The sequence below is a fragment of the Triticum aestivum genome, chromosome 2D (assembly GCF_018294505.1).
Source record: "Triticum aestivum cultivar Chinese Spring chromosome 2D, IWGSC CS RefSeq v2.1, whole genome shotgun sequence".
Taxonomy (NCBI): domain Eukaryota; kingdom Viridiplantae; phylum Streptophyta; class Magnoliopsida; order Poales; family Poaceae; genus Triticum; species Triticum aestivum.
This window is the reverse complement of record NC_057799.1, coordinates 431,262,483-431,279,001: the sequence shown is the minus strand read 5'-3', so window position 1 is coordinate 431,279,001 and position 16,519 is coordinate 431,262,483. Positions and strand designations below refer to the sequence as shown.

General features: G+C 48.9%; 2 protein-coding genes across 4 annotated transcripts; one reads left to right on the top strand and one right to left on the bottom strand.

The window, feature by feature from the left end:
- The first annotated feature begins 3,469 nt into the window (after positions 1 to 3,469).
- LOC123053635 (protein NBR1 homolog) lies at positions 3,470 to 8,164 on the top strand. 3 transcript variants are annotated; one of them, XM_044477148.1, is made up of 8 exons: positions 3,470 to 3,734; positions 4,703 to 5,955; positions 6,067 to 6,151; positions 6,275 to 6,472; positions 6,581 to 6,730; positions 6,819 to 6,914; positions 7,008 to 7,670; positions 7,754 to 8,164. In XM_044477148.1, the coding sequence occupies exons 1-8, from the start codon at positions 3,657 to 3,659 to the stop codon at positions 7,766 to 7,768; spliced, it is 2,538 nt and encodes an 845-aa protein (XP_044333083.1). In that variant the 5' UTR covers positions 3,470 to 3,656; the 3' UTR covers positions 7,769 to 8,164. The 3 variants fall into 3 exon arrangements, with proteins under 3 accessions (XP_044333083.1, XP_044333082.1, XP_044333081.1); XM_044477147.1 differs by having other exon boundaries at positions 6,067 to 6,181; positions 7,774 to 8,164; XM_044477146.1 differs by having other exon boundaries at positions 6,067 to 6,181.
- Positions 8,165 to 13,119: 4,955 nt separating this feature from the next.
- LOC123053634 (plant intracellular Ras-group-related LRR protein 3) lies at positions 13,120 to 16,262 on the bottom strand. Its single transcript, XM_044477145.1, has 3 exons — positions 15,512 to 16,262; positions 14,155 to 14,321; positions 13,120 to 14,069 (listed from the first exon to the last, which is right to left on the bottom strand). Exons 1-3 carry the CDS (start codon positions 16,196 to 16,198, stop codon positions 13,415 to 13,417), a joined length of 1,509 nt encoding a protein of 502 aa, XP_044333080.1. The 5' UTR covers positions 16,199 to 16,262; the 3' UTR covers positions 13,120 to 13,414.
- Between the last annotated feature and the right edge of the window lie 257 nt (positions 16,263 to 16,519).

Here is a 16,519-nt window from a genome sequence, read left to right as displayed (position 1 = left end):
AATGAAAATTTATTTGTTTTTTTTAGCAATGTCTCATGTCTAACTTTATTGTTCCATGGCAACGCACGGGCATTCAGCTAGTAAAGAACTAAGACAAGTATTTTCGCTTGTTCCCGTATAATACTCAAACAAATGTGGCCGGCGGCGCATCAGCCGGCACCGCCGGTCGTGGCGTCGATTGCGGAGAAGACTCGAGCTGACCCACAACATACGCGTTGATGACCATGGCGTGCACAGCATGTCCGGCAGAGCTTTGGCACCGACGGTCATGTCGATGCCGGAGGCGAAGTCGACCGCCGTGCTAGGAAGGCAATAAAAGCTGCACCCGACTCGACATGGGTGGTGACACTTGCAGCATCACGTCACACGCAGAACACTCCTCGACGCCGTCCCAAGCGGACCGCGACTCCGGCGAGCCAGCAAGGCGGATCCTGGAGTGTGCATCACCATGTCCGACGAGGAGTTCTGCGCGCATGCGAACAGATCGATCGAGTCGACTGCGGCAGGGCTCGACAACGCGAGGTTGTGCCGCTGTCGTTCAGGGGCGAGAAGTGAAGTTGACAGAGCAGTGGGCCGGCGAGGGAGGGCACGCGTGGTGATCGTCGGTCCGACCTGAATTGAGGCATTCCCAGCGATCATAACGAGCCACGAGCTGTACGAAGAACTCCAGTCCATGTGAGGTTGATGTTAGATAATGACGCGGTCACCACAACCCTGTGTCCCTAGCGGCGACAATAGAGTTGGCGACTACCACGTCGTCAAGCACGAGGTTGGAGGCGACCATGCGGCCGGCACCGATGAACGGGATGCTCACATACCGCTCGATGTCGAGAACCTTCAGGTGCGCGAGGGCTTCGGCAACTCGATCGGGGCACAAGTGGGTGTTTTGCGAAGTCCAATCTGGACTGGAAATTACACGGTGGTTGTTGAGTATTATACGAGAACATGCAAAAATACGAGTCTTAGATCTTTATTTTTTATCAGAAAGAAAAGACGCGGGGAAGAAGAATTGGCGTAGCCGTTGGATGGAAAGAGAAGCAACCGGAGCACGGATGGGAGCATTACGAGGGAGCATACACGGTGGTTGCTCGACCCGCGAGACCGCTCCACCACGGGCGGGCAGGCAGGCACAACGTGACCCGTTCCGCGCCGATAAGGCCAACTCCACCGCGCGACCCTATCCTGTTCGGCCCCGTCCGTTTGGGGTAAAACGGACAAACGAGGCGGCCCAGCGCGCGACGGCCCGAACCCATCTTGTCCGTTTTGTGTCCGGGTCGACCCATTTCGAGCGCAAACTTGCGCCGGGTTTGGGTCGCGACGGACACCAAACGGACGCGCGCCTTGTCCGCGTCGGGGCCGCGTGGCAGGCGGCCACCTACCTCCCACCCGCCAACATCAATGCGCACGAGCGGGCGGCCCTACCTGTCATCCGCACATCGAAAGGATCGCCGTCCTTCTTTAAGTGGGAAGCGTGGACGGGTCGTCGTCCACACTGCCCCACGCCACCCCGCGGCCTCCTCGAAACCCGACAGCGCCGAACCCAAACCCTAGCCAAGAACTCACTGGCCGGCCGCCCGCAGCCATGGGCCTCTGGAACTACAGCCGCAAAGGCAAGCACGACCGCGAGGCTGGTTCCTCGTCGGGACGCCGCCGCGGCTCGGTGAAGAAGGAGGAGCCCGTGTCGCCATCGCCACCACGTCGGGCCCCCGCGCCGCCCGCGTTCTCCATCGCGCCCACGGCCGCCGGCGAGCGCGACCGACACTACATCGAGGAGGCCGTCTGCTGTCGGTATTGGGAGACGAGGACGCCGCTGCCCTGGAGCGGCGTCCACCTCCCCAATAACTGGCACCTGTCGGCCGACCGCGTGCCGATCCCGCCCGTCCCGCAGAGCGGCCGTGCGGTGCGCGCCGCCAGGAGATCCAGCGCCGCCGCCGCCTCCTCCCGGACGACCTCTACTACGACGAGAGGTACGCCCCCGACTCGCCATTGTGGGACACTTGGCTCCGCGATGAGCACGACGTGCGGCGGGCGTCGTTCTTCGCCGGCACGTCGACGGGGCCGTCCTGGGGGACCGTGAACTGGTGCCCCACGCCGCCGCGGTCGCCGGAGCGGGAGGCCTCGCCTCGGGAGGAGGTGGTGCAGGCACCGGCCACCTTCTAGCCCGCTGCCCCCGTGCACCACGGACCGCCGGCCCACCTGTGGACGCCGCCGGACTACGTCGACCTCGTCAGCGACGACGACGACACCGGCGGCCAGTGAAGACGGCGACGGCGACGGCCACGGGATCGACGGGCGCGGCAGGAGCACGCAGGAGGCGTTTTTTATTTTGGTTTTATGTTAATTATGAAACTGGGCCGTTTAAGTGGACTGAGAAACTGGACTGTTTTGTGGCCGTAACCCCTATATATGTTTTATGTTTTTTTAACTGCGTTTATTTACTTTTTTAGTCATTTCATTTAAGTTTTTTTTTATTCACGTCCATCCCGGACAGGTTTTGGGGTGCGGCCGCGCGTTGGGCGCACTCACGACCCATCAGACAAACGCGGACATAAACGAACCCATCGGCGCTATAAAATCCGGCCAAATCGGATGTCCGTTTGAAGTCGCGCGGTGAAGTTGGCCTAAGAAACAGGAACCCGTTCCGACTTGCACGACACGAAGGAAAAACTGATATACCTGCATCTCCAACCAGGATATTATGGCAGGAGTGCTGCTATGCACACGATGATGTTCAGACGATGTGTGAACGACAGCCTATATCAGTCCGTCTACGCATATTAGTAAAGTGAAGTCGACGGCTGGATCGGGCATCGTCCTGCTGTCGTGCAAGGCTGTGTCGTTCGCACATCAGTTCCGTTATGGCAGCAGCATCTCCAACCAGGATATTATGGCAGCAGCATCTCCAACCAGGAGTATATAACAATTCAGGAACAGCGGCAAAACAAAGGCTACAGAGCGTGGCCCACGGGCCAGAGACCGACGGCTGATCCCTTCCAGGAAGCAAAGGTCGTAGTTGTGATCCTTTCCAAGGACCAGTATTGTTGTTTTCTCCCAATACGCAGACACAACGACATGAACTATAGTTTTTTAAGACACGAACTATTATTTATACACCGTACTTACTTTTTCTCGACCTGAACTATTATTATATACGGCAGCACTGTACGTACTTACCGACTTAAGAGGAACAATAATATATTGAGGCCCAACTGCCCAACGGGCCCCGGCGATGCGGATATGCACAACCATGGAAAACTACAGTCTCACCCCGGACCAACGCAAAAATCACATAGCCCGACCCCACCGCAAACAAGCCGTGATCTGTCCCGCATGCAGCCAACGCGAGCAACCCGCCTCTCTCACCGACCTCTGGGCCCGCCGTCCCACGAGGGACCCGGCCGCAAAATTACCGCGAAAAGGCGCAACAGTTTCCACTCCCAGCCTTTCCATCGAAGGTAACGGAAGGGCTCGATAAAAGAGGGAGCTTCGCCCTGTTCCGTTCTTCATCTTCCCCACCACGCCACACACCCCCACCCCCACCGCCGACGCACTGCCTCCTCCCCCCAGCTCCACTGCGCAGGGTCTCCGCCTCTCCGGCCGCATAGCCGAGGCTTGCAGGGGCTGCGCGGAAGCCCCCGCCGCCGCGGACTCGCGCCATGATGCCTCAGCAGGGCACGCCGCCGTCGTTCCGCGGCCTCGTGCCGCTCGGCCGCCCCCGGGATCTCGTCATCAAGGTACTTTTCCCGTGCCCTGGCGGTGTGGTGACGGCGTTGTGGTGTTCGATCGGGGAGGATGAGGGGAGTGCCGTTTTTTTCCGGTTCTTTCCGCGTAGGGTTTGGCGTTTCGTCGTGCGGGAGTCGAGGAGGGGTTCTGTGCCTGCTAGATTTTAGAGCGATCCGGGCGCTGCTTGTGGCCCAGGTCCCGTCTGGTCGCGATGGCGTTGGACACTGACGTCGGGGGTCTTTTCCCCATTCGTTGGAGATGGGGGGCGTGGTCTGCTACAGATGATGGGATGTGGTGGGATTTTGTGTTCCATCTGATTGTTGAAGAATGGATTTTTTTTTCTTCTTCTCTATGGGTGTATCTGAGGTCAGATTGCTCTGATCTTGTTCGCCATTGTAAAACCGTGGAGATAATTTCACCCGTTAACTGACGGGTTAACTGACGGGATTGCGCTGTTTGGTGCAGAGTTCAGATTGCACTTTACAGTTTGGGCGATTGATGCTGCTAGTAAATAACCGAAGATGCTTTGTGTTCGTATTTGATGTTAGTACTTTAATCTATGTTTCAGAGCACTGGAGGCCACTGTCGATTTCTGATCTCTCATGTGCTATTTTGTGTATGGAATTTAGTAGCACCAAAGTGATATATTTCTGTCTCTGTGTCATCGAACTTCATACCTAGTAGTGTTCTTATATGTGCATAGTATGCGTACTGTGGTAGTGTGACTGTACACTTGTCACTCTTCCTTTAAATCTCCACCATCTCTAAGGATTATACTTCTAGCTGCTGCCGCCGCTACTGTTGTTGTTGTTGTTGTCCTTAACTGGCTAATAACAGAACAAAACATAGGAACAACACACACTTGTTCTAGGGATATGTTTTCTTTGTGCCACCTGTTGAATCCTTCCGCATTATTCTGTAGTTCCAGTCATACATCATTCTTGTTAATATTTGAGTTTACGTTTGGTTGATGTTTCAGGTCAACTATGGTGGCACTCTCAAGCGGTTCAGTGCTTCGGTGAATGGTTCAAACTTAGATCATAATCTTGCTGCCCTTCAGTCAAAGATTGCAAATGCTTTTAAGTTCAGCCCCGAGGAGCAATTTATTCTCACATATACTGATGAGGATGGAGATGTTGTGATGTTGGATGATGATGATGATTTACGTGATGCTGCTGTTAGTCAGGAGCTGAACCCTCTTAGGATTGATGTTCAGTTGAAAAGCAGCACTGCCGGGGCACCTCAGCCTAACCAGCAAGCCTTGAATTCCAGGTCTAAGATGTCGGCAGCTATGGAAGATCAACTAGCTCAGGTGAAATCAGCTATTGATGAAGCCTTGAAGTTTGTACCAGAGCAAGTTCCTGCCGTCCTTGCTAAACTATCACATGAGCTGCGCTCTAAAGCTGCATCATCGGCACCACCAGTGCGTGACTTGCTGGATCGAATTGCTAAACTGATGACACCCAAGAGCGGCATGGAACCTACCAGTGGTCTCTCTGACAGTTCATCTGGTTCCTCTAGTGGTAATCCACAAACATTTAGAGACATGAAACATAATAATGCATGTGAATCTGCAACAGTTCCAGCTTCACATTCGCAACATGCTAAATCATCTAGAGCACTTGGTCTTAAGAGTGTGCTAGTTGAGAAGACCAATGCTCAAGTTCAACAAGCGCCAGGCTGTACTTCAATTGGGGTTCCATCGGTTCTAGTCGGTTCTGGTGGAAAACTCTTGTATCATAAGAAAAGAACTGATGCCCTGAGTAAGGGGAAATCACATGCCCAAAGTATGGGGAAATCTGTCGTGTCTTCTTCGGTGCCACCTGTTCCTTCATTTGCTCCTGGTGGATCTACTCTTGGTTCTCCGAACGGTTATACGCCCTTTGGGAATATCAAAAAGATCAATGGTGATTCAAGCTCAGCCTTCCCTGCCCCCAGAGGCCCTCCACCCAGTTCAATGCCGACCTTCGAAACTATTCCGAGACTTCCCCCTTACTGTTCACTTCCAACCCATGGTTTGCAGAAGGCATTCCCTCCTCCACCTGCCTATGACTACAATCAGTTTAGCTTCAGTAGGCCTTCCGCAGTTAATCCATATGGAATTTATCAAGATCCCTACTCATTTGGTTCATACAGTGGGTATGGTATCCCACAGCAGTCGGTTCATAAATGGGTAGAATGTGATGGCTGTGGGGTGACACCTATTGTTGGGCCTCGCTACAAGTCCACTGTGTAAGTATTTTAGTTACAATTAAATAGTAATTCTGTCCTTCATTCATATCTTATTTTTCATTGGATTTTGAAAACAATTGTTCTCTTGACAATTTTTCTCTTTGCTAGCAGCAAGTACAACTATGATCTATGCAGTGCTTGTTTCTATCGCATGGGCAATGAGGCTGAATATGCCAGAATGGACAAGCCACTCTCAGTAAGTGAAAGATTGAGAAACCTGAATAAGGTGATCAGATCAGTCTGTTCATACTCATGATTATATACTAAACGTGAGATAGTAACATAATATTTACACTTACTTCCGTTTGACAATTCTCAGGATAAGAGGTTCCTCCAACTTGACTGCCGTTTCGTCAAGGATCTCACTGTCCCTGATGGAACACGAATGGCGCCATCAACTCCATTTCGTAAGATTTGGTGCATGCTTAACAATGGAAATATCGTATGGCCTTATGGAACCCACCTTGCCTGGGTTGGTGGAGATCAATTTGCTCGCCAAAGCTTAGTGAAATTAGCGGTACTTACTAACCACATATAATTTATTTGCTAATATGTTGTGGATGTGAGATTTACATGGATGCATCTTGGACAGTAATAAAGTCTAACTTCCGTTTGAACTTCTCAGATTCCAGAGGCTGGTTTCCCCTTGAATGGAGAAATCGATGTTTGTGTTGACTTTGTTTCACCTGCGAAACCTGGTAGGTACATATCGTACTGGAGACTAACATCGCCAGACCTACAGAAATTTGGTCAGCAAGTTTGGGTTCTTATTGAGGTTTTTACTCCGCCATCACTTGCTCCTCTCCTTGTCAGCCTTGATGTTCCTCCCCTCATGACCTTCCGCATGCTGATATCGTGTGCAGGTGGAAGAGCCTGTTCAAGCCGGTGACAATCAAACTGCTGCAATAGACTTGAACTTGCCTGCAGACAGCAACCCTGCAACATCGAGGCCATCCATTGTATAGCCTCATTAGACTGTAGAATTCTCTTCCGCAAGTGGCCACATGGTTTGTTTACACATCTGATCATTTGCCTGCTAAATTCGTGTGCAGGTGCAACAGCCTGTCCAGACCAGTGGCAATAAGGGAACTGCTGCAGTGAACTTCTTGAGCTTGCCTGCAGAAGGCAGCACCGCAACCTGGACCTCAGATTCTGCATCTGACTCTGACGATGATGGCATACCTCTGCGTGAGGTGCTTGCCACGCTGAGACGAAAGGGACCCAAAGCGGTTGGAAGTGTTGTGCCCTCTGCACCAGCAGCAGATGAACCAGTTCAAGTACCCATCGCTTATCCCCAGGCAGCAGATGAACCAGTTCAAGTACCCATCGCTTATACCCAGGCAGCAGATGAACCAGTTCAAGTACCCGTCATTTATCCCCACGCCTCATCTGCTGAAGCTCTAGGGATGCCTACAGGTGTGGCGGCACCTGAAGCCGCACCACTGCCGGAGCCCATCAGTGTGCCGGAACCTCTGCCAGCACCTACTCTTGTCAATTCACATGTCGCTCCTGTTAGCATGCCTTTGCCTGATCAAACCATCAACAACAACAACATGGAGGAGAAGCTTCTGAGGGAACTGGCGGACATGGGCTTCAGGCAGGTTGACCTGAACAAGGAGGTGCTTCGGCAGAATGAGTATGATCTGCAGAAGTCGGTGGATGACCTGTGCGGCTTCCATGAATGGGACCCACTCCTTGCGGAGCTGAAGGAACTGGTATGCACCACTACTCATCATGTGTAGCGCGAGAATATCTTAATTTAGGATCCTTCTTAATTCTCAACTCTTATTCGCGTCAGGGTTTTGATGATTGACACAGATGTAGAAGGAGTGCTCGAGCAAGAACCATGAAGTTCCATGAAGCGTGTGGCGATGGATCGATCTTCCTTCCAGAGATAAGGAGCGGTGATGGCCTCCTGCGCTCATCTGCTGGAGCGCTGCTGCCTAATAGTAACCTAGATATAGATGAAGTAGTACCTAGTATAATGTAATGCGGGAATAACCAGACGAACTGAAGTGATGCTGCATAATGCAGTGCACTGCAGCCGCAGTAGTAGTAGTAGCAGCCAGTAAGCAGGACCATAATAGTCTGGCGCTCCGGTGAAATATGGTGTGTGGTCGCTCGTGCACCGTGGTTTGCCTTTCGTGTAAGCAGGGTACCTTATCAGGCGAACTGCTAGTATGGTTTATGAGTATGCTATGTTTATATCTGTCGCTCGTGTGCTTCTCAATCAGTTGGTTGCTGTGCTCTTTTATACGAGATGTGGTTCTCATAAACTGCTTGTTGGTTAGAGCTTCCTGGTCCCAGGTATTCCAACTATGGTTGCTTGTATGAAGAAACAGCGACTACAAACAGGCAAGAAAGTGTGCTCATTTTGGCTTCTGCCCTGTGAACATCGAATGTTATTTCCTCATGAAATTTTGCACGGGAGTAAGAGCAATTCCAACACCTCCCTTGAAAAGACTAACTGCGGCGGCGAGGTTCCGGCGTGGTCAAGTAACAGGCGGGGTTCGATCATCTTCTTGTAAACCTGAGGAAAAGAAGGGCTTAATTTACATAATCTCCTAAAGTTATGGATGTTTTACGAGAGATTTTTTTCCCTTTCAGTAAACGTCAGTCTTTCCGGATAGCTGTTGGAGTTGCTCTAATGCACACAAATGTTGTGCATCCGGCAGTAATGTTCCAATCTACTACTCCTACGTCTCTTCTATAATCTACTACTCCCACGTCTGAGCATCGCCGATAAAAGATGTACATGCAATAACTATCTTTTACATCTCCGAGGTATAAGAACATCTCCAATAAAAGATGTATATGCAAAAATAACTATCTTTTACATCTTCGAGGCTTAAAAACGCTGCTCCAACAGACAATGTAGATGTTCATGGATTAACGAAAATGTGCAAGAGCTCTATTTGTCTCTGCCATTCTATGAGTCGCTTCCTTTCTGCGTATGGCACCCCCACTCCCTCTGGCAGCATCTACTAATTCGGAACTTAATTTAAAAGCCATATTTCGACCCGGACGCTTTTGGGATGCTTCTAATAACCAACGAATGGCAAGTGCTCTTCCTTGTTTAGATTCTATTACATCTCTGCCTCCCATAGGTCTATTCTGTACCACTTCGCGGTGCAAATTTGCATCTCCAACTTCAGGAGATATAAAATCGCGTCCAACCAATCGCCACTTCCCTCCTCTTCCCGTGACCGTCTGCCGCCGATGACTTCGCCGCCACCCCCGCTCGCCGACGCGCCGTCCGGAGCCGCCGATTCAGTTTCGGCCACCGCCGAGTCGAAGCTTCTCCAGCGGCTGCGGATGGCCTATAACCTTCCCTGGCGAGGTCTACGATGGGTAGGCTTCATCCAAGCCTAGACCCCCGCCGAAGTTAGTGGAGGCGCGCCACTCCGCCCGCCAGACGGCCGCGACCCTCAGTCGTTCTTCCGGCCGTTTGAAGCCGCCCGCCTACCGTGCGGAGCTCCCGACGACGTGCGGCCATCTCTTGTGCTGTGCAGTCGCCGCCGACGGCTGCCCAACCTGAAGCCGGCCGAGTTCGTCCACCCCGCAAGAAAGGTGTTCGACGAAATTCCCGAAGGTAAAAAAAGATGAAACTTGAGGTTTTTTGTTGGTGATGGAAAGTAGTTTAACGGTGATTTTCCGCATTGTAGATGAGCTCGTGTGACTCCTCTTTCGTGGAGGATTCCTCGTCGGATGAGGAATTTGATTTAAACAAGGAAGAGGACATTGAATGCTAGTGGCAATGCACAAGGGGAAGAAGCAAAAGCACGGTGGTTCCGTCTATGGCCGTGAGTTCATTCGAAGAGAACAGGTGGATGCGCAAATACTTTGGTTCACCACCCGTTTTTTCGGAGAAGTACTTTCACCGCCGGTTTAGAATGTGCAAAGACTTGTTCATCCACATTTGCAATTCCGTGAAGCAGCATGATCGATCCTTCGAACAGAGGAGGAATTGTGCAGGGTTGCTCGGACATAGCACCGAACAGAAGGTCACTGCCGCATTGCGCATGATGGCCTACGGTGTTCCTGCAAACTACATTGATGACAACTTCGCGATGGCAGAGAGCACTTCTATCTTCTATGCCAAACAATTTGCAAAGCTATTGTAGAAGTGTTTGGTGCAGAGTACTTGAGAGCTCCCAATCCTCAGGACACTCAGAGGCTGTTGGAGATGAACAAGGCTCGTGGGTTAGGGTCCATCGATTGCATGCATTGGAAGTGGAAAATTTGCCCAAGAGCATGGCATGGACAGTTCAAGGGTCGTGGGACGGATGCCACAATCATTCTTGAGGCCGTTGCCGATCAAGAAACATGGATTTGACATTCATGTTTTTGCATGCCTGGATCTTGCAATGACATCAATGTCCTCGACCGGTCACCTCTTTTTGCCAAGTTAGCAAATGGAGAAGCACCACCGGTGACCTTTGAAGCAAATGGCCGCACATATAACTACCGGTACTATCTTGCGGATGGCATCTATCCTAGGTGGGGTACTTTTGTCAAGCCAATTTTAAAATCCCAAGGTAAGAAAGAACTCATCTTTCACAATGCACAAAACGACGGCTAGGAAAGATGTTGAGAGGGCTTTTGGGATTTTGCAATCCCAATTTGCTATTGTGCGAGGACCATCTAGATTCTGGGATCAAAAAATCCTTTGGTATATCATGACTGCTTGCGTGATCATGCATAACATGATCATTGAGAATGAACGTGGACAGAGTTTAGATTACACCTTCTATCACTTGATGGGCATACGCGTTATGCCCATGAGAAGAGAGGAGCGAATCAAACGCTTCATGAAGGTGTGCAATGAAATTAGGGACTCCGATTCGCATGATCAACTTCAGAAGGATTTGATGGAGGAGTATTGGAAATATCATGGCAAGAGAGCCACCTAGTTTCATTTATTTGTTTGTATATTGTGCAAAACTATGTTGTATGTGTGCATTTGATGAACTATGTAGTAATTTGATATTGTGGACATGTGCAATTTTTTACTTCATTATCGGATGTTTTATTTGAATTTGTGCGGCTGTTGAATAGCGGCTGTACAGCAGGCGAACAGCAGTCGCGCGGTGGCCGACCGGTTTTGTATCTTCAGTTTACATCACCTATTGAAGTTGTCCTTCACACTACCGTTTTACACCATCTGTTAGAGTTGGGTCTTTTTTTTTTGCAGGAAAGTGTTGGGTCTTTTTGAAGATGTAAAAACTATTTTTTGATGATGTAAATTATACAACACCTATTTTTATATCTTCACATTTACATCATCTATTAAAGATGCTCTGAGAGTCTCAGAGTAATAGAAATACACCTTCGTTTGCCGAGTGATCTGGCTTTATCTATGGTACATACATAGCAAAATCGTGGATGCGATACTTTTACAATCACGAGCTTTCGCTGCAACAGCTTGCTGAAATGGATAAACTGGTCAAAGCAGCTGCATACAAGGACGCGTGCAAGTGAAATTTAGGCAGCTAAAAACACTATAGCTCAGTACACCTGATGTTTCATGTCAGCACCATTTCCTAGAAATTTATATACTCCCTCTGATCCTTTTTTGTCTGCATATAAGTTTTGTCTAAAGTCAAAGTACCTATACTTTGACCAAAACTTATGAAAAAAGTATCAACATTAACAATGCCAAATAAATATTGTTAGATTCCTTATGAAATGTAGTTCTGTAGCATATATATTTAATATTGTAGATGTTGATATTATTTTTACATAATTTGGTCAAAATTTACAAAGTTTGACTTGACACAAATCTAATACGCGGAGTAAAAAGGACCGGAGGGAGTATTCAACACTATGCAAAAAAAATATTTTTAAAATGGACGCAAAAGATTTGTCTCATCTCATTAAATAAGAAGAGAAGAACAAAAAAATGTTTGTTTCATGACCACAAAGGTTCAATAAAAAACACAAAGGGATCACTCTCCCGGTAAAATGCTACCGAGAGATTTTGCCCCTGCAAGTACCCAGAGTTTCGCCTCCGCTTTGATTGACGCAACGTGTGTGGGCAAGGAGGCCTTGTTGTGAAACACCCTCACATTTCTCTCATTCCAGAGTGCCCAACAGACTAACATCTTCAAAGAATTATAGGCCTTCTTGTTGACTCCTACCAAACCACCACGTTCGTTCCACCATGCTGCCACCGAAGATGTTAGTCCGTTGGACATTTTGAAAGGCACTTTGTAATGAGAGGAATGCGTGTCGGAATGCGACACTCTGGAATGAGAGGAATACGACACACATTCCTCTCATTCCAAAGTGCCCAACAGACTAAAAACCAAAAGCATTACAGTTTATCACAACTGTTCGGAATTCGTGTGATGCAAGTCAACTGATCCCCGAAGTTGTTGTTCCTAAGCAATTATTATCTCGTTCACGAAAAACCCCACTATCACTTGTCAACCACTGAAGGACCTACCTATCAGCTGTGTCCAATGAAGCCAGATCCTCTAACTTAGAGAAGTAAAGTCACAGCGCTACAGTGCTATCATAATGTAAAATGAAGAAGAAATGTTAAAGACGTTTAGCAGATTATTTACTATTGTTATTTACTGTAGATAAAAATAATTTATAATTAATTTTATTTCACCATCAATTTGTTTGTATGTAATGATTATAAATGTACACATTAAATCTGTAATTTACAAATTAATTTAAATCATTTTAGCCTTAATCATAGAAATTGAAAGAAGACAAGTTAGGGTATTGTAGTTTCTCTAACATTCCTTCTTAATGTTAGAGTATCCCGTTCCGTGTTCAATATGTAGTGTCAAAAAAGTCTTATATTATAGGACGGATCTAATATGTGGTGCCAAAGAACGGCTTACATTATGGGATGGAGAAAGTATAAGATATTTTTGCATTGAACTAAAAAAGTGTCAAAAAACATCTTACATTATGAGACAGAGAAAGTATAAGATGTTTTTGCATTGAACTAAATAACCCACCTTATATTTAGTTACATAGGTAGTACGTTTAGTTTTCAAAGCCGAAAAATTTACTGTATGACTTCACAAATTTGAGGGCATTCGGCAATGACAGGGTTGAAGTCTGTTCTCAGACACAAAACCTGGCAAGTTTCTAAAGCTTTGTGGCATCTTAGCAAGACAGATAGTTTGCAGTAATAAATGTAGCTTCAGCAAACAAAGTGCATAATTTCCGTTGCAAACAGTCAAAATGTAAAGCAAGTATACCGAGTTTCAGCCCTATTATTATTGGACAGTAACACAACCGGGGGCCTTCGATGGAAATGACCCTCAAATGGAGTTAAAATGGGAAAATAAACGCCAAAGCCTGCCTCGGAGGGCAGGGGCTTGTAAGGTTGTGCATCTCTCCGAGTCAACAGGAACACAAAGTGATTCCCAGGTCGAGAGTTCCGTAAACTTGGTATATACATACACGATACTCGATCGCCTCTGAAACTGAGGTTTCAGAACTGCTGGTCGAGGATCGAGTCTTTCTCCGACTTGGTCTGGCCACCACTGACATAGCCCACAAGGCTCCCCCCAACGTCCGAGACCCACGAGACACTGCGCGCCAGCCAAGCTTTGGGAGTCGACGCCTGCGGGCTCTCTGCTGCTGCCGCCGCCATGCTCCTCTGTTCTTCCTCGAGCAACGCATCAAGCCACCTCTTTGACATGTACTCTTTCACAGCGTCTACACCTTCCTTCACGACCTCCGCTGGTGGCATGGACAGAGGGTTCTGCTCCAGGTTGAGCTTCTCCAGCTTGTCAAGCCGGCCAAAACTGTCGGGAAGAGCATGGATCTGGTTGTTGCTGAGGTCAACCTCGCGCAGGTTCAGCAGGTCACCGAATGAGAAAGGGAGCTCCTTCATGTCGCTGAAGTTGCTGCTCAGGTCGAGGATTTCAAGGCTGGAAAGCTTCCCTATGGCAGATGGCAGACCGCAGAGTTCATTGAAATGAGCATCCAGGAGGTATAGTGATTGCATCTCACAGATGGATGATGGAAGAGATCGCAGCTTGTTCATGTGGACCCAGAGCTTTCGCAGATTAATCAGTTCATAGCCAATATTTGTTGGCAGATATGTGAGCCCGTTGTAGCTTGCATCAAGCTCAACTAGCGACCTGGAGTGTGAAGTATCAGTCTCCTGAATAGTGAATACAGCTAGTAATTAACAAACCCAAGGGGAACTTAAGGAGCAGTATCTACCTGCACTTTGAGATGCTGTCTGGCAGTGTTCTCAGCTTGTTAGTCGACACATTCAGAATCTTCAGATTGGACAGAAATCCAACAGTATCAGGAAGAGAAACCAAGGCATTAGAAGCAAGACGGAGCTCTTCAAGATGTTCAAGCCCTCCTATAGCATCTGGAATAACCTACAAGCACAGTGAAATCCCAAAATTAGGGAACAACAGTACAATATTGTACTACCTCTGTAAACCATACAGCAGCCTTGCAGTTGTCGAGGAATTATAGCTGATAAACAGATCTGAGTTTTTATGGCGAAGAAATAAAATCAGCATTTTATAACTAGCATGTGTCATGTCTTCTGTTAAATGATTATGATGGATCATGAAGTTCAAAATAAACCATATAAATCAGAAAAAAAATCTCTTAACAGTAAGAGCAAGCAATATGGAAGTACTAATTTCCCCCAATTTAATCGATGATTCTCCAAATTCCAACCGAAGCAAGGTTTCCAGGAAATCAAGCTAAGCTAAACCTACCTCATAACTCCTACCAATTTGATATATTCTACTTTGTAAAAACTTGCATATGACCGCAAAGCACTACTTGTGACCCTTGATGAGTCAACACTAGTGTTTCCATAGCCTAGGCCAAACCGACAATCAAACCAAAGCTAATGCCAAACCCTACTTTCTTTCAGTTGATTGTTGCAACTTGCAACCAACACAAACACAGATAGTACTTCTCTTTGTTCTAACATAAATAGTACTCCCTCCGTCCCAAAATTCTTGTCTTAGATTTGTCCAAATACGGATGCATAAGTCACGTTTTAGTATTAGGTACTCCCTCTGTAAAGAAATATAAGAGCATTTAGATTACTACTTTAGTGATATAAACACTCTTATATTTGTTTATGGAGGGAGTACATCCGTATCTAGACTAATCTAAGACAAGAATTTTGGGACGGAGTGAGTACTTCTCGGCGTCCTTGCATAACTTTTAGCATTTTCTCCATCTGAACTCCGCCTTCAGCAATACAACCTTAGCACATAAGGCGTTGGAATAACTCAGTAACAAATATGCCAAAACAATAGTATACAGACTCGCCCTCGTACCTGATCCTAATTGACAAGTGACAAGTAAGTGCTAGTATACCATCCTTACTGCCAGATCAGTACCCAAACTATTAAGCCCATAATTCGAATCATCCGCTCGGGAAATATGTGCACACAGTGCCATAACAATGATGCCTAATCCTAGCCAAGCATACCAGAACAAGTGTTTTGTGTGTGTGGCTCATCCAAGAATATGTTATCGTATAGTGCTACATGGGCTCTAAATAAACAGATCTAAATATATGAGATGACGAGTTTCTCACCTGTAGCTGGTTGTGTGATACGTCAAGCACGCGGAGTCCCAGGATCCTTCCGAACGCCTCGGGCAGGTAGCGCAGCTGCCGATCCACGAGGAGCACGCTCTCCACCGGCTTGCCCTCCTGGGCCTGCTTCAGCACGGCGACGACTTCCTCCTGCACAGCCACACCCTCATCGCCCGCCGCCGATTCATCCTTCCCCTCGGCCTCCTCCAGGTCCCTGCCCTCCATCGCCGACCGGTAGACCTTCTCGAGCCTCCCCTCGGCCTCATGCAGCAGCGCCTCGTAGGTTTCGTGGGCCTCCTCGAGCCGCACCACGGTGCGGCACGCCTCGAGGTCCTCCTCGGTGACCCGCGGGGCGACGTCGCCGGCGGCGGCGGCGGCGACGACGGCGCGGGAGGAGTCGACGAGCTCGTGGTCGGGGCGCGGGCCCAGCTCCTGGAGCGCGGAGCGGGCGGCGGAGACGTCGGCGACGGCGCGGGTCATGGCGTGGAGCACGGAGGCGTGGCGGAGGCCCGGCATCCGCTCGACGAGCTCGAACTCGCCGACGGAGGGCGAGCGCGGGGACGGCGTGTGGACCGGCGGCTGCTCGATGTCGAAGTCGGCCCCGGCGGTGGGCCTGGGCTTGGAGAGGGTGGGGAGGCGGGAGAGCACGTAGGAGAGGATGGGGTGGGACTGCGGCGCCGGATCCATGGCGGGCGGGGGAGGTGGGAGGCGGAGATCGGAGAGAACTGATGCTGTTTTATGGTGGGCTTGGGAAAGTGGATGGCGATGGGGAGCTGGAGGGTGCAGTCAAAACCTGCCTGGGCGGCCGGCCGGCAGATCCCTGGGGATTATTTGGGTCAGGGATATCTATCCAGTCCAAATCTGATCCAGGGTGAAAATACGATCCAGGGTGAAAATACGCTTACTGCTGAACGGCTTCTAGTACTTCTGGTTCAAGAAACAGTCAAGAGTTTCTTGATTTTTTTTTCTTTTTCTGCAAGTCAACATTCGCTCATTGGCTTAAGTACA

What these genes read in the sequence shown, in the direction of transcription:
- LOC123053635 (XM_044477146.1), top strand. Translation starts at nt 3,657, where the DNA reads ATGATGCCTCAGCAGGGCACGCCGCCGTCGTTCCGCGGCCTCGTGCCG. An exon ending in CCCGGGATCTCGTCATCAAG is followed by an intron (nt 3,735 to 4,702) that starts GTACTTTTCCCG and finishes TTGATGTTTCAG; the next exon opens with GTCAACTATGGTGGCACTCT. An exon ending in AAAGCTTAGTGAAATTAGCG is followed by an intron (nt 6,473 to 6,580) that starts GTACTTACTAAC and finishes TGAACTTCTCAG; the next exon opens with ATTCCAGAGGCTGGTTTCCC.
- LOC123053634 (XM_044477145.1), bottom strand. Translation starts at nt 16,198, where the DNA reads ATGGATCCGGCGCCGCAGTCCCACCCCATCCTCTCCTACGTGCTCTCC. An exon ending in TATCACACAACCAGCTACAG is followed by an intron (nt 14,322 to 15,511) that starts GTGAGAAACTCG and finishes CTGTGCTTGTAG; the next exon opens with GTTATTCCAGATGCTATAGG. An exon ending in GACAGCATCTCAAAGTGCAG is followed by an intron (nt 14,070 to 14,154) that starts GTAGATACTGCT and finishes TTCACACTCCAG; the next exon opens with GTCGCTAGTTGAGCTTGATG.